This window comes from Chelon labrosus (genome assembly GCF_963514085.1).
Source record: "Chelon labrosus genome assembly, chromosome: 6".
Taxonomy (NCBI): domain Eukaryota; kingdom Metazoa; phylum Chordata; class Actinopteri; order Mugiliformes; family Mugilidae; genus Chelon; species Chelon labrosus.
Window position 1 is genome coordinate 28,590,304 of NC_140342.1, and position 26,472 is coordinate 28,616,775.

At 44.5% G+C, this 26,472-nt stretch overlaps 1 protein-coding gene across 2 annotated transcripts; it reads left to right on the forward strand.

The window, feature by feature from the left end:
• Positions 1-2,506: 2,506 nt before the first annotated feature.
• Positions 2,507-21,922, forward strand: slc39a6 (solute carrier family 39 member 6). 2 transcript variants are annotated; one of them, XM_084546691.1, is made up of 12 exons: positions 2,507-2,793; positions 5,472-5,667; positions 5,763-6,510; positions 6,615-6,771; positions 6,961-7,068; positions 7,658-7,827; positions 9,255-9,446; positions 9,572-9,656; positions 10,300-10,704; positions 11,298-11,378; positions 12,273-12,463; positions 18,876-21,922. In XM_084546691.1, the coding sequence occupies exons 2-12, from the start codon at positions 5,474-5,476 to the stop codon at positions 19,026-19,028; spliced, it is 2,484 nt and encodes an 827-aa protein (XP_084402817.1). In that variant the 5' UTR covers positions 2,507-2,793; positions 5,472-5,473; the 3' UTR covers positions 19,029-21,922. The 2 variants fall into 2 exon arrangements, with proteins under 2 accessions (XP_084402817.1, XP_084402816.1); XM_084546690.1 differs by lacking the exon at positions 2,507-2,793 and having other exon boundaries at positions 5,281-5,667.
• Positions 21,923-26,472: the final 4,550 nt, after the last annotated feature.

Sequence of the window (26,472 nt, forward strand, 5' to 3'; positions counted from 1 at the left end):
GAGCTGCAAACTATCCACAAAGACACAAGAAGAGGAAAACGTTAAACCATGTTGCATTTATAAAAGACTTTTCTGAACTGGGAGCAACCCACAGCTCGGTCCATGCACCAGGGATTGAACCACTACTCCACAGGGTCACAGGTCAAACTGACGCTGGTGTCCCGGGAACACGAGCGACACTATCCACTCAATTAAAGCTGTCAAGACGATTATTTTGACGTTCGTACTCCAGTGTTCCTAAAGGACCGCTTCACAGAGCGGTTTCCCATGGCAACTGTCAGTCATCGCATCCATTTTTTTATTTTATAGCATCAAATAACTAAATATATATTTGTTTTTCAGAAAATGGACATTTGAACACGTATCAGTATTATATTAACAACTTAAAATGACAGAAACCATCCTTCAAACGTGCATTTAAGTGTTTCAGTTAAAAGTTTTAGTTAGTTTTAGGCAAAAGAGGTAAAAGCAAAGACAAGAGATGCAACTACAGCTACAAAATGAGATGAGCACATAAATGGTCATTCTGCAAAACCACCACAGAGAGATTCAAACAGCGACAAAGAGACACAAAACGACAAGAAGCGATGCAAAATGAAAGCAAACCAATGCTAAATGACCAAATGACCGTGGTGGTGACGCAACAGAACCACTGTAGGATTCAGACGCTCGTTTTGTAAGATTATTAAAATAAAAGGTGGATAATTGTTGCACTTTTAGATCACCAGAGCAAAATAATACCACATCTACAACCCTGGACCAGGATGTGGATCTGGATGTAATCATTTCTGGTTCATAAAAAGGTTCAAACAGGCGACCAGGACGCTGAACACGCACAATATGAACATTGATAGACGCAGACCCGCTGCAAACTGAGCCAAAGGGAAAGAAAATAACCATAAAAAGACTCAAAGAGGGGCCACGTATTATAAGATCAAGTCTGACCCGCTTTGCTTTCATGTGGAGAGGTGAGCAGGTTTGTACTCGGGCCTGTCGCCTTCATTTTTCATCAGGAGAGCATTAGTCAGTGAAGTGGGGATGTTAATAAATGTGATGGCCACCAAAGACCAAACTGAGGGCACGACTCATTAAAACCCTTTCATCCCAGCCGCTAAAAGCTCTGACGGTTCCATGGCGGCTAATCCCGTTCCTCACGATCCTTCCCGGGCATCAGACACAGACCTGGGCATGGCGGGACGGTCACATGCTGCCAAAAGCCCAGTCACATGTTCTGTTGTACTGTCCTCCATCGGGGCATGCTGCAGGTCCTCCTCTGGTGCATTCAAGTGCTCCTTGGAAAGAAAAATGCCTCCAACGACTCAAGTCATGAGTCACACACCACCACATGTGAGTCACGCTGAAGCAACAAAAACACATAAATGATGGTTTTAAAACTGTGTTGAAAGAGATCACAGTTCAGTTTGTTCACACACAAAGGTCTGTGAGCACAGGTTTGGAGTGTACAGTGTTTGCTCAAGGTGCCTAAGGCAGGGGCAGGTTTGAACCACTAGTCTATAGTTGCATGTGCAACAAGATTCCACCTTGAGTTTGCTCTGTTGCTTTGTCTGTAGCGCGGAAGAAAGACGGCAGCACTCGGACCAAACAGTTTGGCTAAAAACACGGCGTCGTCCGAATCCAGCAGTCGAGTCAAAGACCAACAGTGATCTGGACCTTTGAGAGGAATAATCAGGACAGGACGGCAATATATATATATAAAAAAAGAAGTGGTGTGTGATGTATTCATACTTTTAAAAAATAATAAAATGATGGAAAAAAAACAAAACAAAGCAACAAAGATGAGCCAAACCAGATGATTAACTTCAATGGTTTCTTCAGTGAGCTCTTTAGTTGAGTGTTCCTTCTGCAAAAAACTGGTTTGTGTTCAAATAGTCGTGATTCTTCTTCATCATTAAATTTTTTCTTTTTTCAAATTATTTTTTTTTTGCTCTTAAATCAAAATAGCCAAATTTAAAAAGTGTCCCCACGTGATTTCTGGGGAAATAAAAGCATCTAATGAAAGATGATGTGACTATTAACGTCTGAACTGTAAGAGTCTGAGGATTTAAATTGAAATTCTGACTTTTTCTCCCGCAAAATTCCGACTTTCTGACTTTTTTTTGGACTATTTCCAAAAGTCTGAGATTTAAGTGTGAATGAATTCTTACCATTTTTTCGCCTGTTTGAGTTTAAAGTTTATAATTTTTTTTTTTTCAGAACAGTTAGATTAAAGTCATAATACTGGGAGTAAAGTTCGGAATTAGTTTTGAGATTTAAAACTGAACGCCGACTTTAATCTTTAAAATCTGACTTTCTGACTTAAAAGTTTGCAACTTTTTGAGATGACGATCGGAATTCATATTTCATTCATATTTCTGCCCCCAGAATTATTAGATTAAAGTTGGAATATGAAAAAGTTTGACTTTCAAACTTTAAAGTTTATGACTTTTTTTTTTTCAAAATTTAGATTATTTTTTATTTTTAGATGATTTTTCAGGGTAAAGTCAGAATTCTCAGGGAAAAGTCGTAATCCTCCGTTTTTATTTTTTATTTTAATAATATTTTAGTTTCATTAACAGAAGCCCTTATCCTTGACAATCTTTGCTTTATAGTAATATGCTAATGATTTCCGTTTCCCTCCCTCGCGGGATTTATACCTCTCAGATTTCCGGCGGCCCCTGAAGGCGCCACAGATCACATCCATCAGGCTTCGTTACCGGACGGAGGAGACGGAGCGGCATCGTGAAGCGCTCACTCACCGACAGAGGAGACAGAACCGCGGCAGACACGTTAAATGTAAGTCGCTCACACACCTTTAAAAGACGGTTTCGGTCTGTTTCGTGGCCGGTTGGAGAGGCAGCATGTCCGCTCCGCTGCGCCCCGCACGGCGGCGGCAGTGACTGGGTTCAGTTTCCGGGTTTTGCCGTCTTTGTGCACACGGCACCGGGCTGGTGCAGAGCGCACAGACCCAACGTGTTACTGTTTACCTCCGGTGTGTCTATCAGGTCACACTCAGACGCGAGTGGCGGCTCGTACCGAACCTCACGGATCTGATTTGATCTTTCCCGTGGTTTGACTTCTCCATCAGTCCCGGTTGCCCCCGTGGCGGCTCGAGGCCCGGGCCTGGGCCGAGCCGCGGCCACCTGACAGATACGGTCTGTCTGCGTCCTCCCTAGAAATATAACCAAACAACCGCCGCTAGCGGGATGGCTAACCCGGCTAACTCTCTGTCAGGAACCGAAGAAGTCATCGGCCGTGTTGGTGTTTTTATAAAACACTCCTGAATATTACCAGCGGATTTAAACGCACCGCTGCCTCTAATCACTGGTTCTCCAATAAGCTAGCTACCTGCCGCTCTAAACAGGCGGCGGCTAACGTGTGAATGAAGCGCACGCCAAACTCCGTTCAGAAAACGACTAATTTTAATATTTCTTCTCCTGTCAGAGGAGGAACGCTTTTAACTCCAGGGTAATAAAATCGTTATTAGCTCCTCTTTAATTCGGCTTAACACACACACACATTAAACCAGGAAACCGTTGAAACCAGTGATCTCATCTATTCACTTCCCATCTGTCTTTTTTTTTTTTTTTTTTAAATAAACTGCACTGAGTGGTTTAAGAGGATTTACTGACTAAGTTTTGTTTAACAGTCATCTATATCTGTTCTCTATTGTGCAGTAAAGTTAACTCCTTAAGTTTAACCATCTGTTCTCCATCTGTCATTCAGGGTGATGGTTTATTTAAATGCTGCAGATTAAGATCCTAAAAAAGCTTCAAATAAAATGTGAATAAACATCTGAAATATACAGAACTGCCTATATTAAATTATCATTCATAAGACCTCTAATCTAGAATGAGACTTAACTGATCCTCAAATTGAAATGTAGGTGTTACAGCAAAAGATAAATCTAAAAAACTAAATGTGAAAGTAAATGTGCTAGAACATATGTCCAGATAATTAACTGAACACAGTTTGGCCCCAGTGGATATATTTCTCATAATAAACCAAATATTGTGCAGTAGTGACATAATGAGTAAGTGAATACTTTTCCAGAGATGCAGACGCTTGTATTGCCTGGAGGAGCTTTTTAATTCAACACTTTATGTCGTTGTTTTACATATTTTAACGACAACACGAAGCGCCAGAGTGTTAAACCAAGTGGGTAATAATTTCCTGGTATTATTGCTGATCATGATTTATTCCATGGAAGGACATAAAATCCCCTTTGGCCTGAGTCAAGGGTCTGTTTCACTTCCTTCTAATAGATGACCAGACTAAAACACGTCTGTTTGTTTTACGTGACGTTAAGCTGGATATCTGCGTCACCTTTAGGAATGACTCAGTGTTTATCATAACTGCTTCATAACGGTGGATTTTTATCGTTTTTATATTTTAAATTTTCATTTTTTCTTGATTAATAATTATTAATTTGAAAGTTTCTCATCATTTTTCGTTCATCATCTTTTAACAAGCAGCAGAAATCAACCAGACGTCACCGACTAATGTTCCCACGTTGATATTGTTGGACTTTGAAGGTCTTAAAATTCTCTTCTTTCTCTTTCAACTCATGTTTTAACTTTAAAATTAATAGAAGTTGTTGCATATTCTGAAAAATTGTTGGGTGTGCTCTGTAGAAAGAATCATGTTGCTGTTCAAAGTGCCTGAAGAAGTTTGGATGAAAATCGTCAATATGACTCTTTACTGTAAAAAGAATATATTGTAAAATAAGTGATTGTCCTTGAGGGTTCTCAGTCCTCCAGGTCATAGGTTAAACAGAAATAAACCAAGCTGAAGCAAAGACAGCTGGACTTGTTGGGTTTCCTGAAGACGTTCCATCCGAATCTTCAGTTCTAAAAGATTTTCAGGTGGGTAACGTCCACATTTGCTCCTGATAAAACCCCAACTCTCCACCAGCCTTTTAGAACTGGAGAAGCTACTTGGGTGAAATGTCTTGAAGAAACTCTACACGTCCAGTTATCCTTGTTTTTGGTTTGTTTGCTGGATAAACTAAGACGTGGATGATTGAGAACCAGAAATCCATTAATAAAACGTAGGTAAAGTTTCAGTCCTTGCATAAATGTTCACCGTCTTCAAGCTGGTGTTCAGTAGCTGCTCCTTTGGCTGCTCTAAATACGTAAAGGGACTGTATTCTTATTATTTTTTTATGAACAGTGTTATTTTTAGTGTCGCAGTTGTTTTTGTGGAATCTCTGTAAAGAATGATCTGGAGTCTCTCAGTTGGGAACTGATTCTGATCCTGTAAAAATCTGCCGGGCCAATGGCAGAAGAGTAACAGTGGTATCTGAGAGACATGGATTTGAATTAGTTTAAAATGTCTCCGATTGGTTGGAGCACTATGCAGCTGATGCAGATAGAATCAGTTGGAAAAACGCCTCATAATGAAATCCAGATGTTACCAGACTCTGATAGGAGCTGAGTTTCGTCTGTGTCTGAACGTCCCTGTGTCGCCTGCAGAGATGATGAAGGGGGAGATGAGTCCGACCGTCCTGGTCCTGATGTTCCTCTTCGTCGTGAGTCACAGTTCGTCCAGTTTAGACTGCAGCCCGTCGACGACGGAGAGCAGCGGCGGGAAGCGATTACTGTCGGCTGTGGTTGACGTTCAGAGGGCCGAGCAGAGCCGGAGGCAACACCTGGAGGCTCTGTTCAACAGGTGAGCTCCCGGCAGTAACTCATCTAAGAGGAGGACGTTCACGTGCTTATTTTCTTCCTGTCAACATTAAACTATTTTCTCGTTAAATCTAACAGATACGGAGAAAATGGCACCATCTCTCTGGCTGGTTTAAAGCGTCTCCTGCAGAATGTCGGGCTGGATCGTTTCCGGACCGTCACGGTGCAACATCACGAACAACCAGGCCACCACGATCACGACCACCATGACCATGACCACCATGACCATGACCACCAAGACCATGACCACCATGGCCACCAAGACCATGACCACCAAGACCATGACCACCAAGACCATGACCACCAAGACCACCAAGACCATGACCACCATGACCATGACCATGACCACCATGACCACCAAGACCATGACCACCATGACCACCATGACCACCAAGACCATGACCACCAAGACCATGACCACCATGACCACCAAGACCATGACCACCAAGACCATGACCACCATGACCACCAAGACCATGACCACCATGACCACCATGACCACCATGATCACCATCATCATGACGACAACAATTCCCATGACCAGAAACACAACCACAGCGACCCGTCACCGAAGTTTCCCGAAAATCAGGGCGACGTGCTGGGAAAGAAAAGCGAGAAAGCCACGGCGACAGCAGCTCAGGACGGCGGCACCACGGCGGCGTACAGCACCCGGCTCAGGCTGAAACGTCAAGGCAGCGGCCAGGAAGGACGGGGTCCTGCAGGCGAGGAACCCACCGGGGCGACTGCCGCCACACCGGTCGCTGAAAGCCAGGCGCAGGCAGCAGCTATGAAGCAGGATCATAACCGCAGCAAGGACGGCGAAGAGGTACCAAACCAGCACCGTACCATCCCTGATGTAGAGTTATAGTCAGTTAAAAGTCAAATTACGATGTGAGTGCATTGTTGACTCCTTGTGTTTTCTCTCTCCAGTGTCTGAACGCCTCCAGCATCCTCTCCTCACACGGGATGTCCGAGGAGGTGGGGGTCACGCTCAGAGACTTCGGCTACCTCTGCCCCGCCCTCCTCAACCAGATCGATGGAGGAGCGTGCATCCACCATGGAGACGCCTCAGAGTATGCGGAGACAGGTATGAACCGTCTCCTCGTTCTGTGTCTACATAGATGTTCATCATCTGAAGAATGTTTGAAGTCTATTTATTTTTTTTTTGTAGTTCTGCTCCTGGAAGGGATGCGTCGTTTATCAGCTCAAATCCTTTTTGGTTCTTGGTCTTGATCGGTGTAATAACACGTCTTTCTTTATTATTTTTTTTTAACAGAACATAAACATCACAAACATGATCACGGTCACCATGGAGACCACAACCACTCGGACCACGACCACGGTGAGGGGACCGGTGGAGAGATCGGCAAAAACTTCACAACAGGTACGAGTCAGAGGTTCTGGGATCACGTCATCGGTTTAGATGCTTCGTTTTTATCCCGTGGAGAAACAAATTCTCCATCGGGTTGAAATGAATCCACGCAACACACACACCTCCACTTTTACTTATTGTTTTTTAAATGTAAATCATTTCCTGCGTCTTCTTGTTAGAAATCTCACGAGACCACGCATTGAGGTTAGTGCTCAGACTGTATAAATATAAACGGCGGAACAGCTCCTCTAAAGTGAAGACAAATCATGTAGAGCTCCCCCTGGTGGCTGGCTGCAGTATAGGTCATAAGCTCCACCCCCTCCATGTTAATGGGCGGGGCTTGGGCCAAAAAATAAAACAAAATACACTTCAAATAATTTGTTTTTCAAGGATGGTTTCTGTCATTTTAGGTAGTTAATATAATGTTGATGAATGTTCAAGTGTCAGTTGGATAAGTTTCCTTTCAGTTTGTTGATGCTGTAGAAACAGGATGTGACATAAAATTGTCCAGCTAAAGCTGGTTGCAGATCCTGAATCTGTGCGTCTTGCTGACAGAGGCTTTTAAATGCTGTTCCTTGCTCTGGTGGCTTGTGTGTTGCAGCGTGGATCGGCGGGTTCCTCTCCATCACCATCATCAGCCTCCTCTCCCTGCTCGGCGTCGTCCTCATCCCGCTCATGAACAGAGTCTTCTTCAAGTTCCTCCTCAGCTTCCTGGTGGCGCTGGCTGTGGGCACTCTGAGCGGGGACGCCTTCCTGCACCTCCTCCCCCACGTGAGTCACGACTGGCCCCTCACACTGGTTACCTCACGACCTGGGATGTCCCGATCAAGTTGTTGTGGATCTATCTGATCCTGATCTTTTAATTTTGAGCATCAGCTGATCTGATCCTAAACATCCTAGAGTTGGTCTCCTGTGTCTTCCTAAAGTCTGTCCTTGTCTTCCTTGTCTTCTCCTAGAGTTGGTCTCCTGTGTCTTCCTAAAGTCTGTCCTTGTCTTCCTTGTCTTCTCCTAGAGTTGGTCTCCTGTAGCTTCCTAAAGTCTGTCCTTGTCTTCCTTGTCTTCTCCTAGACTTGGTCTCCTGTAGCTTCCTAAAGTCTGTCCTTGTCTTCCTTGTCTTCTCCTAGAGTTGGTCTCCTGTAGCTTCCTAAAGTCTGTCCTTGTCTTCCTTGTCTTCTCCTAGAGTTGGTCTCCTGTAGCTTCCTAAAGTCTGTCCTTGTCTTCCTTGTCTTCTCCTAGAGTTGGTCTCCTGTAGCTTCCTAAAGTCTGTCCTTGTCTTCCTTGTCTTCTCCTAGAGTTGGTCTCCTGTAGCTTCCTAAAGTCTGTCCTTGTCCTCCTTGTCTTCTCCTAGAGTTGGTCTCCTGTGTCTTCCTAAAGTCTGTCCTTGTCTTCCTTGTCTTCTCCTAGAGTTGGTCTCCTGTGTCTTACTAAAGTCTGTCCTTGTCCTCCTTGTCTTCTCCTAGAGTTGGTCTCCTGTGTCTTCCTAAAGTCTGTCCTTGTCTTCCTTGTCTTCTCCTAGAGTTGGTCTCCTGTAGCTTCCTAAAGTCTGTCCTTGTCTTCCTTGTCTTCTCCTAGAGTTGGTCTCCTGTAGCTTCCTAAAGTCTGTCCTTGTCTTCCTTGTCTTCTCCTAGAGTTGGTCTCCTGTGTCTTCCTAAAGTCTGTCCTTGTCTTCCTTGTCTTCTCCTAGAGTTGGTCTCCTGTAGCGTCCTAAAGTCTGTCCTTGTCTTCCTTGTCTTCTCCTAGAGTTGGTCTCCTGTAGCTTCCTACAGTCTTTCCTTGTCTTCCTTGTCTTCTCCTAGAGTTGGTCTCCTGTAGCTTCCTAAAGTCTGTCCTTGTCCTCCTTGTCTTCTCCTAGAGTTGGTCTCCTGTAGCTTCCTAAAGTCTGTCCTTGTCTTCCTTGTCTTCTCCAACGCTGCCATAAACTCGTTGGCGTCTTCCTCCTTGTTTTTTTGGCAGCTTTGACACTAGCCACCCACCATTAAAACAGAAGGATTGAAATGCTACAGGGACGTGGTTTTGGTTCATGGCAGACCTAAAATAAATAACTACAAAAGATCAGGCTTGGCTGAAAAGTAATCCGGTAATATTAAAAATGCCGATACCGATCAGGACATCCCTACTGATAACACCTCGCTCGTGTCGGGTCAAGACATTTAAGGCGCTAGCGTAAATCAGCCTTCTCATGTGTCATGTCTCATCAGTCTCAGGGAGGCCACCATCACCACCACGAGGACGCTGGGATGAATATGGACGGACCCCACCTCCACGGTGAGGAGGGGGAAAACCTGGACGGCGTGTGGAAAGGCCTGACGGCTCTGAGTGGAGTCTACTTAATGTTTCTCATCGAACACTTCCTGACGCTGGGGAAGATGTACAAGGACAAGAAACAGAAGGTTAAAGATGCATCGTCTAACGCATGACATTAAAAATGTTTGGTGCTTTTACAGTTTAATAATAAGACACATGCAGGTCTCCTGAGGCGGTGAGGTTGATGGGTTTGTCTCTGCCGTCTTCACAGGTCCAGAAGAAGTGGGATCAGAACGACAAAGCAGATCCGGAGAAGCAGCCGGCGCTGGAGGAGAACGACCTGAAGCCAAGCGAAGGTGAGGCGATGATTTGAGGGATTTGAACCTGGAAATCTTCAGCTCAGTCTGAGAGTGGAGCTCAAGAAGTGAATCACGAGCAGTAGAGCTCATTTTAGTTCAGGGGTCACATTCAGCCCAGTTTGATCTGAAGGGGGCGGGGCCAGTAACACAACGGCATGATAACCTATAGATAATGATAATGTCATGTTTACCTTTGTTTTGTTGTGTTGTTATTTCTGCAGCTCTGACTTTCTCCATGAGAAGAGAGAAATTCGTTCTTGTTTCTAGGGCTGTGAGAACAAGAACAAAGTTCGTTCTGGTTAGGTCATTTGAACTTCATGAAAAACTGAAGTGCAGAACTCCGCGGACGTCGTCATAGGCCCCACCCACACACAGTCTAGTCTCTACCCAGGAGAGATTAGCAGTCACACTGCTAATATTAGCATGTGGGAGCTAACAGAGTAGCATTTCAACTTTACTGCATTAGCCACGCCCACTTACCAGTCGCAGAATATTTGTCTGACACCACACGAGAAAAAAGTTCTGCCTGGTTGATGTGTCAAGAACAAGCCCGATAAGCAAAAACAATGTAACGGCCTTCAAATCAGATCCTCTGGCGTTCCGTATGTTTGACACCCCTGATCCTCTTCTCCGTCTCCAGATGTTGAGACTAACGGCGCCGGCGCGTTCGGCGACCACTCGGGCGGCCTGCATGGCAGCGGCGTGGCCGAGGAGGAGCAGGTGATGCTGGCGCCGCAGGTGTCGGTCGTGTCGCCGCAGGGTTACAGCCGAGCGTCGGGAGGCGCCGACGCCTACACCGCGGAGGACTGCGAGAACAAGTGCCACTCCCACTTCCACGACACGGTGGGCCAGACGGACAGCAAGCACCACCACCACCACGACTACCACCACATCCTGCACCACCACCACTCCCAGAACCACCACCCGCACAGCCACTCCCACTCCTACTCGGAGCAGCACTTCCAGCAGGCCGGCGTGGCCACGCTCGCCTGGATGGTCATCATGGGAGACGGGCTGCACAACTTCAGCGATGGCCTCGCTATCGGTGAGTAGCTGCTGATGTTCAGCTGAAATACAGACGCCAGCCTGGTCGGTAAAACCCTGATTTCACTTCCTCAGAGTCTTTAGTGTCCTGTCAATAAGTTGCTTTAACCATCCACTTGGTCACAGGGACTGTTTCTAACCTGACTAGCTAGAGACCAAGAGACCACGAAGACAAGTGGATCAACCTGAAATGTTAGAGAGCTAGATCAACAAGCTAACAAACACTCAGGGAGTGTCTGTGTCGTTGTATCCTAAAACGCCTCAGACAACCAGTTATCGTCAGGCTGTAATACAAGAAAAGCCAGTTTACTGTGAGAGAGTAAACTGGCTGCTAAACAGAAACTGAAGGGATGAGAATTATCTCTGAGGGTTAAACTAAACATTTTAATACTTATTCTGGTTCATATGAATATTAACTGCATTCATTAGCATGCTAATATGCTAACATTTACCATGCCAGCGCCTTGACATGCACCATGATGGTACTACCATGTAACGACTCTAACACGCAAAATGTAAGAAGCATATGAGCATGCTAACCGTGAGCATGCTAGCAGGAGTCGTCGGCCATGAGTCCTCTTTGTCTTTTTGCAGGAGCTGCCTTCTCTGAGGGTCTGTCCAGTGGTCTCAGCACATCTGTGGCTGTTTTCTGCCACGAGCTGCCTCATGAATTAGGTAAGACCTCAATCCGTCGGCGGTAGATTTCTCTCTAAACATTTAATATCAAAATCAATTTTAGTTTTATGAAGGAATTTTGTGAAATCAAACCCAAGTTGGTTAAAATCCCCTCACTGGTATAAAAACCTTTGAAAAAGTTTTCATTTCCCTCAGGAAGAACTAAAAAACAGACCTTAAAAAAAGCGAGTTAACTACGAACATCATACGATTAATCGCGATTAAATATTTTAATCTATTGACTCTAATTTATACACAGATTAAGATTTAATGAGTAGTCTAGGGTCCAGTTACTAGACCACCGCATACTCTACAATGCTCTGAGACAACTATTAACCCTATAACACCTTCAGCTTGTTACATACTCCACAAGAAGTGAGAAATTTGTTCTTGCTCTTAGGGCTGTGAGAACTAGAAAAAAAAGTTCCTTCTGGTCAGGTCATTTAAACTTCACGAGAAACTCAAGCTAGCATTTCCGCTTTTCCACATTAATCGAGCCCACTTCCAATTTCTGACCAATCGCACAAAAGTTGTCGGACACCACACAAGAAAAAAAGTTCTGCCTGGTTGATGTGTGTCGAGAACAAGCTGCAAGAACAAAATTACATCACAGAAGCAAGAACATACTTCTCACGGAGTGTGTAACAGCCTTAAGCCTCAGAATGGACACGGTTGTCAGAACGACTGGTAGACATCCTCTCGTTGTCCGTCTCCTGCATCTCCCACAATGCTTTAGTGATGTATGCTGCAGTGGGAGGGGCCTATGAGGATTTAAATGACCTGGTAGCAATGATGAATATTTACGATTCAGTTTTAAAGTGTTAATGTCCTGACTGCTCCCTTCAGTCAAACGTCCGTCAGACCGTTAAAGTGACTGTCTGCTGTGTTTCCCAGGTGACTTTGCGGTGCTCCTGAAGGCGGGGATGACGGTGCGTCAGGCCATCCTTTATAACGCGCTGTCGGCCTTGATGGCCTACTTCGGCATGGTGACCGGTATTCTGATCGGACACTACGCGGAAAACATCTCCATGTGGATATTCGCCCTCACAGCCGGGCTCTTCATGTACGTGGCCCTGGTGGACATGGTGAGTACCGCAGTGATCGTTAGATCAGTCATCGCGTTGCAGTTTCATCTGAGCAGCATGAATGTTGGGGAAAGTTGGAGGAGGAACTTCTGTCGATAATCATCACTAGGGATGTCTCCACATGTCGATTCAGACATTTTTAGACTTAGACTTAGACTTAGACTTAGATAAACTTTATTGATCCACAAGGGAAATTGCTTGGTTACAGTAGCTTAGTTGTCATAAAAAACACACTCTTAAGAACCTCAGATAAAAAGAAAAGATTAAGTTAAATAAAATAGAAATAAAAAATAAGTAGAATAAGATCTAGTAACATAAAATAGAAATAGTATAAGCCAAAATGTACAAATTATCATATTAGAATATGAACAAATGTACAAGAAATGGAAGAATATAAATATAAATTATATATACAGGGTAAGGTGTAAGGTGCAGTAGTATCCATTAACATTAATAACAATGAGTTATCTGTCACAGAAAGGTGAGTTGTTGTACAACTGGACAGAGAATGGTATGAAAGTAGTCCTGTAGCGTTCAGTGTGGGAGCGGAGCTGGATCAGCCTGTTGGAGAATGAGCTCCGCTGCCCCTCTATTGTCTGGTGTAGTGGATGTGACGGATTGTCCATGATGGAGAGCAGTTTGTCCAGTGTCCTCCTGTCCCTCACTGAGACAAACGTCTCCAACTTACTGCCAATCACATGACCAGCCTTTCGGATCAGTTTGTCGATCCTACTTATGTCCTTTTTGCTGGTGCTGCTCCCCCAACAAACCACAGCAAAGTACAGGGCACTCTCAACAACAGACTGGTAGAACATCTCCAGCAACTTGCTGCACACGTTAAAAGACCTAAGCTTCCTCAGGAAGTAGAGTCTACTCAGTCCTTTCTTGTACACAGCATCACTGTTGTCCCTCCAGTCCAGTCTGCTGTTCATGTGGACTCCCAGGTACTTATAATGGTCCACTACTTCCACCTCCAGACCCTGGATGGAGATGGGCTCCACTGGTGTCCTCTTCTTCCTGAAGTCAATGACCAGCTCCTTGGTCTTGTCCACATTCAGGAGTAGGTGGTTTGTCTGGGACCACTCCACAAAGTCTGCGATCAGTGTCCTGTACTCCACCTCCCGTCCATCTCTAATACACCCAACCACTGCAGAGTCATCAGAGAACTTCTGCAGGTGGCAGGACCCAGAGCTGTACTGGAAATCAGAGGTGTAGAGAGTGAACAGAAATGGAGACAGGACAGTCCCCTGTGGTGCCCCCACATTACTGACAACAGTATCAGACAGGGAGCCCCCCAGCCGCACAAACTGGGGCCTGTCAGACAAGTAATCAGTAATCCAGGAAACAATGGAAGAGCTGACACCCATCCTGAGCAGCTTCTCACTCATCAGAAAGGGCTGAATGGTGTTAAAAGCACTGGAGAAATCAAAGAACATGATCCTCACAGAGCCCTTTCCACCATCCAGGTGAGAGTGAGCACGGTGCAGCAGGTAGATGACAGCATCATCCACACCAACATGAGGCTGATACGCAAACTGAAGAGGGTCCAAGACAGGGGTCACCAGGGGTCTCAGCTGAGCCAGGACGAGTCTCTCCAGGACCTTCATGACATGTGACGTCAGTGCAACCGGTCTGAAGTCGTTGAGGCCAGATGGGATGGGCTTCTTGGGCACCGGCACTATGCAGGATGTTTTCCACAGCACCGGTATCCTTTCCAGCTTCAGACTCAGGTTGAAGATGAAGTGCAGGATGCCAGACAGCTGTGAAGCGCAAGTCCTCAGGACCCGGGGGTTGACACGATCGGGGCCTGCTGTCTTGCCTTGTTTGACTCTCTCCAGCTGTCTTCTCACCTGGCCAGGCGTCACAGTCATAGGGCTGGTCTTCTCAGTGGGGGTGGGAGTAGGGGGGAGAGCAGAGGTGATAGGCAGGAAGGGATCAGTGGTGAGTGGTTGATTGGCCGTCTGGGGGGGTGTAAAGACTGGAGTGGTGGGGGGTGGAGGGCCAGCAGGGGGTCCAGTGGTGAATCTATTGAAGAAGACATTAAGCTCGTTGGCACTGTCTGGGCCACCGTCCTGTTGTTTGGCTTTGATGTTGAAGCCAGTGATCAGCTTCATGCCCCTCCACACGTCCCGGGTGTTGTTCTGCTGGAGCTTGACCTCCAACTTCCTCCTGTAGGCGTCCTTACACTCCTTCAGCTGGACCTTGAGTTGCCACTGTATCCTCTTCAACTCGTCCTTATCTCCAGATCTGAAGGCCTGCTTCTTCTTGTTCAGCAGATCCTTCAGCTGGCTGGTGATCCAGGGCTTGTTGTTAGGATAACAGCGGACAGTCCTTGTAGGGATTACTGTATCCTCACAGAAGTTTATATAGTCCGTGATGCAGTCTGTCATGCTGTCAATGTCATTCCCATGGGGCTGGCAGAGCACGTCCCAGTTGGTGGTATCAAAGCAGTCCTGCAGAGCGTCGCTAGCCTCCTCACTCCACCTCCTAACTGTCCTCGTGGAGACAGGCTGTCTCTTCGCTGCAGGGACATACTCAGGTGTTAACAACACCAAGTTGTGATCAGACCGTCCCAGTGGGGGCAGGGCAGTGGCACTGTATGCATCCTTTGAATTAGCATACAGTAGGTCCAGAGTTCTATTTTCCCGGGTCGCACAATGAACAAACTGGTGGAAAGTGGGTAAAACAGTGTCCAAGGTGATGTGGTTAAAATCCCCAGAAATGACAACGAGGGCCTCCGGGTGTTTGGACTGTTGCCTGGCAACAGTGGCGTGGATGGTGTCACTCGCTGCTGCCTTGTCCGCTGAGGGAGGGATGTAAACTCCCACAAAGATGACAGACGTGAATTCCCTCGGTAAATAATATGGACGCATTCCCACAGCTAAAAGTTCAATGTCCGGCGTACAGACACGCTCCTTCACAGTCAAATGAGCAGGGTTGCACCATCTCTCATTCACAAAAACAGCAATCCCGCCGCCGTTCTTCTTACCGCTCAGGACCGTGTCTCTATCCGCCCGTAGAGTCTTGAAGCCGGGTAAAGATGCACTGTGGTCCGGGAAGTTCGCGTGCAGCCAGGTCTCCGTAAAACACAAAATACTGCTCACGGCGTACTCCCTCTGGGTCCTAACAAGCGCACACAGTTCGTCCATCTTATTAACCAGAGACCTCACGTTCCCCATAAGGACAGATGGTACCGCTGGTTTGAATTTCCGTCTCCGCTCTTTCACTTTCGCGCCAGCACGGCATCTCCGGCGCTTCTTCCTAAGTTCCTCGGGAATCTCAGGCCTCGCTCCGAACAGCGCAGGGGGTATGGACAGCGCTAGCAGTTGCTCTCGTGTGTATACGAAAGGACGGCCACTCTGCTGAGCGCTACAGCTCAGCACTGAAAGTCCAGAAAAAACGAAAAAAAGCAGCTTAAAAAGACAAAAGCGGCCAAAAAACATGGTGATAGTTTTTTGGCATAGGATTCAAGAATAAGTTAGAAAAAAAAAAAAAAAGATCTAAGGAACACACAATGTTTAAAATGATCAGATCGATATTAGGCTTCAACCAAACCTGATCTTTTGTAGTTATTTATTTTATGTCTGCTATAAATCAAAACCACGTCGCTGTAGCATCATAACTCCTGCCTCTCCTGTGTTTTAACGGTGGTTTGCTGGCGTCAAAGCTGCAAAAACATCTCAGAAGAGGAAGAAAAGAAATCTATAGATTATGCAACGTGGATGTTTGGTGAGATTTGACCATGAGACAATGAAAACAACAAGAAAGACACAACAAATAACTTTAAATGACCACAAAATGATACGAAACACACACAGTGAAAGAACAAAAAAAACTTTCACAAAGAGGCTTCAGCCAAGTCTTTAAGGTCTGCCATAAACAAAACTACATCCCTGTAGCGTCAGAGCTTCTTCTTGGTTAGCCAGCTACAAAGCTGCAAAAAATCCAGCAAAGAAGAAGAAGGAGAAGTCTCCAGCGTTGAAGTTCTTGATCAGTAACTAGTGTAATGTAGATGTGTGGTGAGGTGGTAGTAGTTGATCATCTAAACAGAATCCATGGAGTCCACTCAGTCAAAGGCTGCACCCAAACAACAACAACAAACACTGAACGTTTAAAAGAAGAGAAAAGTTTCCTGGAGACAGCGTCAAGGAGAAACATCTTAATCCAGAGAGGGTTAGGGAGTTTATGGCAGCGTTGGATGACCAGAACATTTCTGGAGTAGAGAACACAAGGTACCAGCTACCCTCTCCACACTACATTAACTTTGACTGAAAGATTTATTGGACTGAATCCAGTCCACTCTAGGAGAAGACAAGGAAGACAAGGACAAACTTTAGGAAGCTACAGGAGACCAACTCTAGGAGAAGACAAGGAAGACAAGGACAGACTTTAGGAAGACACAGGAGACCAACTCTAGGAGAAGACAAGGAAGACAAGGACAGACTTTAGGAAGACACAGGAGACCAACTCTAGGAGAAGACAAGGAAGACAAGGACAGACTTTAGGAAGCTACAGGAGACCAACTCTAGGAGAAGACAAGGAAGACAAGGACAGACTTTAGGACGACACAGGAGACCAACTCTAGGAGAAGACAAGGAAGACAAGGACAGACTTTAGGACGCTACAGGAGACCAACTCTAGGAGAAGACAAGGAAGACAAGGACAGACTTCAGGAAGCTACAGGAGACCAACTCTAGGAGAAGACAAGGACAGACTTTAGGAAGACACAGGAGACCAACTCTAGGAGAAGACAAGGACAGAAGCTTTGACATCAGGACTCAGAATGACCAATAGTAAATATTAAAAGATCAGTATCAGATCAGGGGTCAACTCAACGTCCTTCATCACGACCTGGACAGAAAATACAGTCTGAGCTGAAGTCAGTAGAATAGAGAAGACGTTTCTGTCTCTTCCTGTCGACTGACTGATTGATGGACATGAATCCAGTGAAGCAGTGAAGTCGTCTCTACGTGGTGTGAGTCAGTCAGAGCTGAAGTTGTCGTCCAGTCAGCAGCAGGTGTTCACGTTCAAGTCCGACTCTCACCGGTGCTTCAGATCAGCCTGAGAGCAGCGGCTGCCAGGACCAGATGGCCTCCCTCCTCCTCCTCCTCCGCCTCCTCCTCCTCCGCCTCCTCCTCCTCCTCAGGTTTATCAAACACAAACACAGGAGAGGGGAGCTGTCTCCGTCAGCTGCTTCCTGGAACAACTCAACATCACAGAGCTTCTACTGACCTCTAGAGGCTGCTGTCTGCACTGCGCTCTTAAATCTGCCAGAGGCTGACCAGTCTGAGGTTTAGTCGTCAGTAGAAGTTAAACCTGCAGGACGTTCCATCAGAGAGTCGAGAGGAGCAGCTGCAGCCGAGTATTTCTGTAACTTTCCAAATCTAGAAATCCAGCGTTCACACCGACTTCATGCCGACATCTCCCCGTTCTGTCTCCAGCTGTTTAAACTGAGATCTGTAGATCTGTTTTATGTCCACAAATGACCCCAGACTGCCAGAATCACTTGTGCACATTCAGTAGATATAAAGTCAGACATAACTGAGCGTAATCATACTTTAGTAGATTCCTTTACTGAAGCTGCTGAGGCTGAAACACGGCTTTGATATCGAAGGACGTGTTTGTCGACCACTAGATGGCGACAAAGTGTTTCCAGACGCCAATTGCACTTTACAAATTGATCTGACAGTGAATGAAATACTGAGGATGAAGCCATTTTTCTTTTAGTTACTTATAATTCCAAATATAATAACACATAATAATGCAGTGGTTTAAGTTTGTGGAGCTGCTGTCTCTGAATGAAGCTCAGCCGCTCGTCTTCCAGCTCAATGAGAGGAAATAAACTAATAATAACTTCTGTAGCGTTGGCCTCAAAGAGCAAAGACAACTGTAATATTACTGTAGATCAGGAGAGTCAAACTCGTTTTAGTTCAGGGGGCCACATACAGCTCAATTTTATCTCAACGGGGCCGAACCCGTACCTTTAAAGCATGATAACTTATAAATAACAGCAACTCCAGTTGTTTCCCTTCATTTTGGTGCAAAAAAAGTACAAATATCTAAATGTTTAAATGTTTACTTTTACTTAAATGAGCTTGAATGATCTTTTAACAAAAAAATATCATGAATAAACTCAAATTTCTTAAAAGAAATAAGTTAAATTTCTGTTTAGTTCTGGCCTCAGCGTTGTGTTGTGTCCGCAACTCTGACTAAAGCAGTGCGACCCCTAGTGGACAGATTAGGATTAGCTGTTCATTTATTGGAAGTTGGCAGTTAATGTCTTCTACTTTGGGCCACATTGGACCCTCCGGTGGGACGGTTTTTGGGCCGTATGTTTGACCCCCTCCCCCTGCTGCAGATGTTACTCCACCTGCACAGTGCTTCAACGTTTCATCCTTCTCCTCCTGTCCAGGTGCCTGAGATGTTGCACAACGACGCCGGAGACCACGGCTTCAGCCACTGCGGCTTCTTCCTCCTGCAGAACGCCGGCATCCTGCTGGGCTTCTGTATCATGCTGCTGATCGCCATATTTGAGCACAAAATCCAGCTGGACCTGGGATACTGAGGGGAAGCTGCTCCGCCCCGAACTCCATGTGCATTCCAGCGTCTCTGTCGGATGTGTCGTGTTTTTAAGTTGCTGTTGGCGGACTCCAGTCACCTTGATTTAGTTTGGGACACCCGCCTCTGTCGGTGTAGCTGACAGAAGCAGAAGCTGTGTGCTCGGTGTCCTCTGAGGCGTCCACAGGTCTGAGGTTAGATGTGAATCGTCTCATGCAGTAGTTCTTTTATTTTCTAGTGCAGCTTATTTTTCTTACGTAGACAAACGCGGGAGCACAAATATCTGAGAGTCCATCCCAGGCCAGGGGTCACATTAGTGAGAAACAGGATTCAGAATGGTATTGGATTTATTTCCACCGTTATGTCTGCTTTAGTTTTTTCATCATTGTTTTTATTGATCTTGATCTTGAGTCCCTTCTTTAAGCACTTGACATGAAACGACCCTTAAATCCTAAATGAAGAATGACAGTTGTTACAGTTTGGGACTGATGCTGGTTATAAGTTCATCTGTCAGGGCTCAGTGTCGCTGCTGATTTCCAGGTTTGATTTGATTCAGTTCATTTATTTGAAGAGATTTCAGTTTCTAAAGTATTTAACTTCAAACTAAAACCAACGACCTCATTGGTTCCAGAGGTTTGTGGCGTCTCCTCCATCTCCTCCCTCTAGCTTCACATCTTTCACATGCGTTTGTCCACCTCTTCTCTGTCTTTTTAAATCCAGTCCTCTCACGTCCACTCATCTCGCTGCGCGCTCTCGTGAGATTTGTCCTAAAACAAACTAAGTCAAATCAAGAGCACTTTGAATCGGAAAATTGTCTTTTTCAACCCGTCTGTTGGTTGTTTGCTTTGGTAAATGCAGAGAAACTGATCGTAGTCAAAAGATAATCAGGACAAAAGATCCCAACCAGGAAGTTTTAGGTACTTTTCCTTAAAAATTATCAGAGTTGTTCCATTTTCTCGTGTTTTCAGCTCTGGTTGTGGTCGCTCCAGTGCAGGCTGAGGTTCTTCCAGTTTGATGGAATGGAAACACAAACCTTCTCTTCGTTTAATTGAAACTCTGTCACGGTGGCCGCGAGGAGGTTGTGTTTCCTGATCACGGTCTCGCTTGTTCCCACGTTGGCAGGACGTCCGTCCATTAAACCCAGCTGATCTCAGTCTGACGAGGCTGAAACTCCTCCTGTTCTTCTTTAACCAAGTCACTCAGAGCGAATGAGCTGGAATCTGAATCCTCAGCAGCTCGTCTCCTCTGGCGTGTCACGCTCTCGTCCTCCAAAGTGCTTCGTGCCATCTTTCCTTATTAAGAACCCATCTCACAACTTAAAAAGATAAATGTTATATATGTAATGTTTACAGCAAGTAAATGAAGGCAGGAAACTCCCCCAAACCGTCTGGAGACGCTTTTCTTTTTCTGTTTACGTCTTTGACTCTCGTGTTCCCAGAGTCGACATTAACCACGGCATCAGTCCGTCTGGCTGCTAGATCTCTTCAGCTGTGGCCACGGGACTGTGTTTTAGTTGAAACTTGAGAAACTTCTGCACTTACTTTACTATGTTTAGGAATATTTAGGGAGCTGGGTGTTGTAGTCTGCAGCCGTCTGATTGAACATGTTGAAATAAGCAGCGTTTCCTTCTTTCATCTCTGAAATAACTTTAATTATGCTCATTGAACACATTTCTATCTTTAATAAGTTTCATTCCTGGGGTAAAAACTAATCAGTAAGGATCATCATTTCATATCAGACACCAGCCAGACACTCTTTAAAGCATAGAAATGTTTCCTGTGAATAACTAACTAATCGACCAAATTTTAGCCGCGGAGTCGCTCCGTTCAGAATTCATTACGCCCAGATCAGAAGATCAGCCGGGCCAATCAGATCGTGTGGGCGGGGCTTTACATGGTGATGGACAGGAAAAGTAAAGGCTCTTTTAGAGTGCTGTGGGACATAGACGCCGTAACCTACGTACGTAGCCTACGCCGGTGAGAGCCGTTAATACCTCGTGAGTCTGGCTCGTTCTGAAACAACACCACCCAAACACTAGAGGGCGCTGCGTCGACTCAAACTTTCAACGAAGACAAGACACGCAAATGTTTGAGCTGGTCTGCACGTGATTTTATACGTCACTGTTACTAAAGCTTTGTCGGAGCATAAACGTTCATCATCAACGAGACTCCAGACCAAGAAGTCTGTTTGGTTTCGAGTTGGGTCAAACTGAGTTCTGTACAACTACCTAAAAAAGTATTCTGTTTTTTTGTTTGTTGTTATTTTTTTTTTGGTTAACCATTTTTGAAGTCTGACAATCCATCGACCTGAACTCCACTGTGGGCCCTCAGCAGCGCCACTACCTCCGACGTCTCTGTGACATGTCAAATGGAAAAAAGAAAACTGCAGCAGCTTGTGTTTTTAATACTTTTTTTATTCGTCGTTATTTCATTATTACTGTGGCAGCTGAAGAGAAAACGTATTTAAAGAGTCTGTTAGTCTTTGTTACAGTCGGCCGTCTCCCAGCGGACCAGACTTCTTTCGTAGATTTCTTTGTTACTGCGGCTGCTCTGACGTTTAGGTCAAATAACAAGGTTGCCTCACAGGTTGTTTGCTTACTGTGTATGCTTCATGTGCAGTGTTATACTGTGTGTACTTTCATGTACAACGCTGTTTCATTTGTGTGTGTTTTGTTTTGCCTCAGCTTTCATGCTCAGAAACTGTGGGAAAAAATGTAAAAATGTGTAGAAGAGCAAAAAGGAGAGAATTTGTTTCGTTCTTGTTCAGAAGTGTTTAAAAGGCATCTGTCAATGAAGGGAATTAAAATCATCACCATACAACGTCTGAAATGTCTGGCTTCTTTCACATTAAACTACCAAGTCTCTGTGTTTCTACCTGTTCTCTTCTGATACACACAAAACATTATGCATCCGTCTGAAGTTTCTGCATAAAAATAACTCAAAACTTCAGATTTTCACACAAGTTCTGAAAATAGACAAAGAGAACCTTGAGAACCCAGTCAGACACATGAAACAGAAATATTAGACTTGAGTATTTATTTATCAGGAAAATGAGCCAATATTACATATCACTGACTTGTAAAACTCATACCTGCAAACTTGTCGCTTTTCGGCGACAATCGCCGTTTTCTTGGTGAATTGGGTCATTCACGTGAATCGCGTAGAACCGGAGAGTTTTTTTTTTCGGGGGGGGGGTCTGGGGCTGCCCTTCATCTGCATACCATGCGGGCTAGAATTGCGAAAACATTGGATCATTCTAATTGACATTTCTCTGGGCCAATCGGAATCAAGTCGTCAACTCGTCGAGGCTCAGAGGACCCCGAGTTCAGTTTCCAAGATGGCTACCACGAGCATCACACGTAGTAAACATTGTGGTTTTCTACTATTTTAATCACTTTTGTCTTTGTTGTAACCAAATGTAGAAGTCGTGCACATAGCAGTGTATACGGTTACCTAATAGGCATGTCGCTACAGCTAAATACCGCTTAATAAGTTATTTTGTAGCTTGTGCAGTTTAAATTGGCTAGAGACGCTCCATGTTGCTATGACAACAATGCCGAGTCTTGAGCAGAAAGCGGAGCATCGTTAACGTTAATCAAAACGGAATATTCAGATATCAAACTGGGAAATATGTTTGTGTAATATGTAGTGAACATGTGAAATCCGCCGTGGTTGCACTGTAAACGAGATAAACACTATAAACATCTTTTCTCCGGCCTGTCGTGTTGTGTACAAAACAGAACGCAAAAACCCGCTGTAACTTGTTTTCCGACACGGATGTGACGTCACTCCCGAGTTGCAAGTCGCGCTTACAAGACAAATAGAGTAGAGGCTGAGCAAGATGGCAGCCAGCGCACATGCTTCGCTGTGAACTCCTCCAAATTTGGGCACCATTTGCTCCATAAACTAAGGTGAACTTAACGGAACATCACTTTCAAGAACTGGTATGTGATGAAAAAGACAATTTAAGAGCTAAAGTCTAACTTGTTAACGATTTAGGGAAGATACACGGACTTTTTCTTCTCCCTCTTTTTTGAGCTAACGCAAACGGGCTAATTAGCCAAACGCTGAGACAACAACATGACAAAACGAGTGAAAGGAAAAAACGGGAATATTTTGATGGACTTGAATGATGATTCTCCGCTCAGCTTATGCTCTCCTTTACCTGATACTCCTCTCTCAAGCCCTATCTCCAAGAAAACTTGCTCAAGAGATGACGAGGAGGTATCCAATGCAGACATACTAAAAGCTGTCCAACACTTAACGAGCAGGTTCACATCTCTCGAACAAAAGATAAGCCGAAACACAGAAGAAATTGCGGCTATCAAAGAAAACATCGACGGTATCGAACACATGGCGAAGACAAACAATGACAAGATGCAACTGATGAGTCGCCAGCTCAATGAACAGGATGAAAAAATTGAAGAAGCAGAGCGTTACAGCCGACGCTGGAATCTGAAGCTTTTCAACCTGCCGGAATCCACCAATGAGTCCACGGAAGATCTAAGAAAACAGATCTTTCAGATTTTTGGACAAATGGCTCCAGAAGAAAAAAACAAGCTTGGCTTTCTCGTCGACACGATTCACCGAGTTGGACGCCCCAGAGATGACAGGAGCCCTCGTCCGGTGATAATCCAATTCACCATGCGCACCTTCAGGCAGAAAATATAGAAAACTTCGATGACCGCCGCCGTGATGAGGGAGAAAAGGCTTCGACTTGCAGAGGATCTGACATACGGGGAAAGACAATGCCGAAAGAAACTTTGGCCACTGGTTGAAAAAGCCCGCAAAGATGGAAAGAAGACTGCATGGCGTGGTCCAGATGTGATCATCGAAGGAAAGAGAATCACCGCTGCTTCAGTGAAAGATACCCTTTAAGACACACATAGGTTTGTCCCTATCTCTCCAGCTTCAGAGAGCTGATTGTTCTTCCATGAAGGGGGGAAAAAAAAAATAAAAATAAAAATAAGTTAATAGAAAAGATTGTTATAAACCACTTGTTAGACTGCTAGACTACTTTGTTACTTAATACATTCCAGTTATGGTTACCTATATTGATTATTACGGTGCCTAAACTTGTAATCGTTCGCACTTTCGAGGCATTTGCACAAACAAGCCTATTTTTTAAGGCTTACATTTTCTCATTTGTTTCTGTTCTCCAGACATTGTGCTCTTATATTTTTATATTTTATTTTTTTCAGTGAAAATGAATGATTTCAAGTTTAACTCATTGAAGATGGTCTCTCTTAATGTTAGAGGATTAAGAAATAACATAAAAAGAAAAGCATTGTTCCTCTTTCTTCGAAAAACAAATGCAAATATTATCCTCTTACAAGAAACACACTCCTGCGACTCAGACAATAAGTTTTGGAAAAGTCAATGGGGAGATCAAGCCTACTTTTGTCATGCTACACATAATTCTGCAGGTGTTGCATTACTATTTAATAAATTTACAGGTGATATCTTAGAAACCCACAACTCTGATAGTGGTAGATGGTGTATTATGTTATGCAAACTGGACAATATTTTTTTCATAATATGTAATGTATATGGCCACAATGGAACAACACAAGCCCGAACTATGTTTACAGAAGTCTTGTCCAAAATAAGGGAATTGCAAAGTAAAAATAAAGAGGCACTCCTGATTATAGGGGGAGACTTTAATGATGCTCCTAATGATATAATAGACAGAATTCCAGGGAGAGTTTCTCAAAGTTCACATTTCAAAGCCACACAATTTATGAGCCAAGAATTATCAGTAATAGATGCATGGCGTTTTTATAGTCCAGATTGTAAAGAGTTTACTTGGTCTAATACAAGAGGAACATTACAGTCCAGGATTGATTTATGGTTAACCTCCTCTTCAAGTTTACAATATATTTCAGAAATTAATCACTCATACGCCCCGTTATCTGACCATAAACTTATCTCAGTACATTTTACGGGTTCTAAAGAAAATAACAAAAAACTGAGGGGATATTGGAAACTAAACAATAACCTACTTAAAAATAAAACTTTTCAAAACTCTGTTAAACTAATAGCTTTAGATATCTTTCCTAAAAATGATATGAACAACATCCAGAAATGGGAATACTTTAAATTTAAAATTAGAGAAATGGCCATCCTTTGCAGCAAAAATATCAAAAAAGATAAAGACAAAAAAGAAATGGAAATTATGGATGAATTAAAAACTTTTCTAAATAAGGAAAATCTATCAGAAGAGGAACACATTAGATTATTGCAACTCCAAAATGAAATCGATAATTTATATACTGAAGCTGCTAAAGGCGCATTCATTCGCTCTAGGGCAAAATGGTTAGAACATGGTGAAAGGAACTCAAGTTATTTTTTCGCTCTTGAAAAACGTAATCAAAAAAGATCTAACATTTCGACGCTGAGAATAAACAATAATCTAAATACTAATCCCAAAGAAATAGCAGAACATACACTATATTACCAAAAGTATTCGCTCACCCATTCAAATGATCAGAATCAGGTGTTCTAATCACTTGGCCTGGCCCCAGGTGTATAAATTCAAGCACTCAGGCATGCAGACTGTGAAACAAGACATTTGTGAAAGAATGGGCCGCTCTCAGGAGCTCAGTGAATTCCAGCGTGGAACTGTCATAGGATGCCACTTGTGCAACAAATCCAGTCGTGAAATTTCCTCGCTCCTAAATATTCCACAGTCAACTGTCAGCTCTATTATAACAAAATGGAAGCGTTTGGGAAAAACAGCAACTCAGCCACGAAGTGGTAGGCCACGTAAAGTGACGGAGAGGGGTCAGCGGATGCTGAAGCGCATAGTGCAAAGAGGTCGCCGACTTTCTGCACAGTCAATTGCTACAGAGCTACAAACTTCATGTGACCTTCAGATTAGCCCAAGTACAGTACGCAGAGAGCTTCATGGAATGGGTTTCCATGGCCGAGCAGCTGCAGCCAAGCCACACATCACCAAGTGCAATGCAAGGCGTCGGATGCAATGGTGTAAAGCACGCCGCCACTGGCCTCTAGAGCAGTGGAGACGCGTTCTCTGGAGTGATGAATCACGCTTTACCATCTGGCAATCTGATGGACGAGTCTGGGTTTGGAGGTTGCCAGGAGAACGGTACATTTCAGATTGCATTGTGCCAACTGTGAAATTTGGTGGAGGAGGAATTATGGTATGGGGTTGTTTTTCAGGAGCTGGGCTTGGCCCCTTAGTTCCAGTGAAAGGAACATTGAATGCTTCAGGATACCAAAACATTTTGGACAATTCCATGCTCCCAACCTTGTGGGAACAGTTTGGAGCGGGCCCCTTCCTCTTCCAACATGACTGTGCACCAGTGCACAAAGCAAGGTCCATAAAGACGTGGATGACAGAGTCTGGTGTGGATGAACTTGACTGGCCTGCACAGAGTCCTGACCTGAACCCGATAGAACACCTTTGGGATGAATTAGAGCGGAGACTGA

What these genes read in the sequence shown, in the direction of transcription:
- slc39a6 (XM_084546690.1), top strand. Translation starts at nt 5,396, where the DNA reads ATGAAATCCAGATGTTACCAGACTCTGATAGGAGCTGAGTTTCGTCTG. An exon ending in CTGGAGGCTCTGTTCAACAG is followed by an intron (nt 5,668 to 5,762) that starts GTGAGCTCCCGG and finishes TAAATCTAACAG; the next exon opens with ATACGGAGAAAATGGCACCA. An exon ending in GCAGCAAGGACGGCGAAGAG is followed by an intron (nt 6,511 to 6,614) that starts GTACCAAACCAG and finishes TTCTCTCTCCAG; the next exon opens with TGTCTGAACGCCTCCAGCAT.